This window comes from Plasmodium cynomolgi, assembly GCF_000321355.1.
Source record: "Plasmodium cynomolgi strain B DNA, scaffold: 0892, whole genome shotgun sequence".
Classification (NCBI taxonomy): Eukaryota; Apicomplexa; class Aconoidasida; order Haemosporida; family Plasmodiidae; genus Plasmodium; species Plasmodium cynomolgi.
Window position 1 is genome coordinate 1 of NW_004193091.1, and position 1521 is coordinate 1521.

The window sequence follows — 1521 nt, forward strand, 5'->3', positions numbered from 1 at the left end:
ATAATATTTAAAATTTTTCATTAGTTTGCACATTTTTATTGAAAATACTGTTTAAAATATTTTTATGCTTTATATTTTCATTTTTTTTTCAAGGATAACATTTGGGAAAATGAACCCTTAAATAAATTTTATAAATATGTTGAATGCGTTGTATAATGAAGAGGTTAATAATATCCATAAATGTAAAAGTTTTATATCAAATAATGTCGCAAAAGAAGCTAATATATATAATATTTGTAATAAACTTAAGGTTATATTAGAAGATTGGGATACTTTACTGACACAATACGAATTTACTAATAAAGATGATAAGAAATATTGTAATTATTTGAACTATTGGTTACATGAAAAAATAAAGGGCAATTATTGTCGCAAAAGAACTATTGAGTTTCTCTATGATGAGTGGGATAAGATTAATGAAATATTTGTTAAATCAAGTACTAAATGCTCCCATAAAGATTTTTTAGTCAGTGAAAATGCTTTTATAAAGAAAAAAAACTTTTTTGACTTTATAGAATACTATGGTAGTATAAAGAGTAAATTAGATAAATCAGATACTTCGAAAAACGAGAAATATTGTAAATACATAAAGAATCATTTTAAATTGTACTTTGTTATGGAACATGAAGATATTTGCAAAAATACTTCAATATATAATGAAGAAATAAGCATTTTTAAAAATAAATTTATTGATGATCAAGAGGAAGTCGAATACTTAAAAAAAACATGTAATGATAAATATTTAAAGACTATAGAGAACGTATACAGTAATAAAGTTATATTAAATGAACCTAATGAATTTGAAACATATAAGAAGGTAAATCGTAATTAAACTCGAAAACTAAATGAAATATTTAATAAGCATAATATAAAAAGGCTTATGATAGTATAATTTATTTTTTCACATAAAAAATATTTTTTTGATTTTCGTTTTTATATTTTGTTGTTCATAAAATTTAACCTAAAATATGGCCGTGAAAGAAGCATTTTAATATCTGTATATCACATTTTTATTTTTACCTTTAAGGAATATGTATCTGAGGGGCTACCTTCTCATGAAAAGTATAATGAGTTTGATAATAAAAATAAGATAGATGACTACTGTTCTTACTGTGTAGACTTGTTACCATATGAGATAGATAATCCAGGAATTAATGCTCTTTGTAAAATATTTGCAAAGAATTTATATGAAATAAAAAGTAAAAGAGATCGTAGTGAGAATTGTTCATATTTTTACTATTGGATGTACGATAAAATATGGCAGAATTTTGGTAGTAATTCAAATCATATTAATAACAAGCAAGTAGTTCTTGCGCTTCTAAACGTAGTTTATAGAATTATTTATAAATTAGAAATTGATGAATGCTTTTACAATTATAATTCCAATGATACATTCCATATATGGCACGAAAAAAAATACTTGCATGATTATTTTAAAAATTTTAATACTATTAATAAATGCATAACTTCTAATATGGAAGACTGCAAAAAATATTGCGCATATGTTAAACACATTTCAAC

General features: G+C 22.9%; 1 protein-coding gene across 1 annotated transcript; it reads left to right on the forward strand.

The window, feature by feature from the left end:
* Positions 1 to 136: 136 nt before the first annotated feature.
* On the forward strand, positions 137 to 1352 carry PCYB_006060 (hypothetical protein; the record flags this gene model as incomplete). Its single annotated transcript, XM_004228027.1, has 3 exons — positions 137 to 817; positions 1028 to 1303; positions 1329 to 1352. The coding sequence occupies 3 exons, from the start codon at positions 137 to 139 to the stop codon at positions 1350 to 1352; spliced, it is 981 nt and encodes a 326-aa protein (XP_004228075.1).
* Positions 1353 to 1521: the final 169 nt, after the last annotated feature.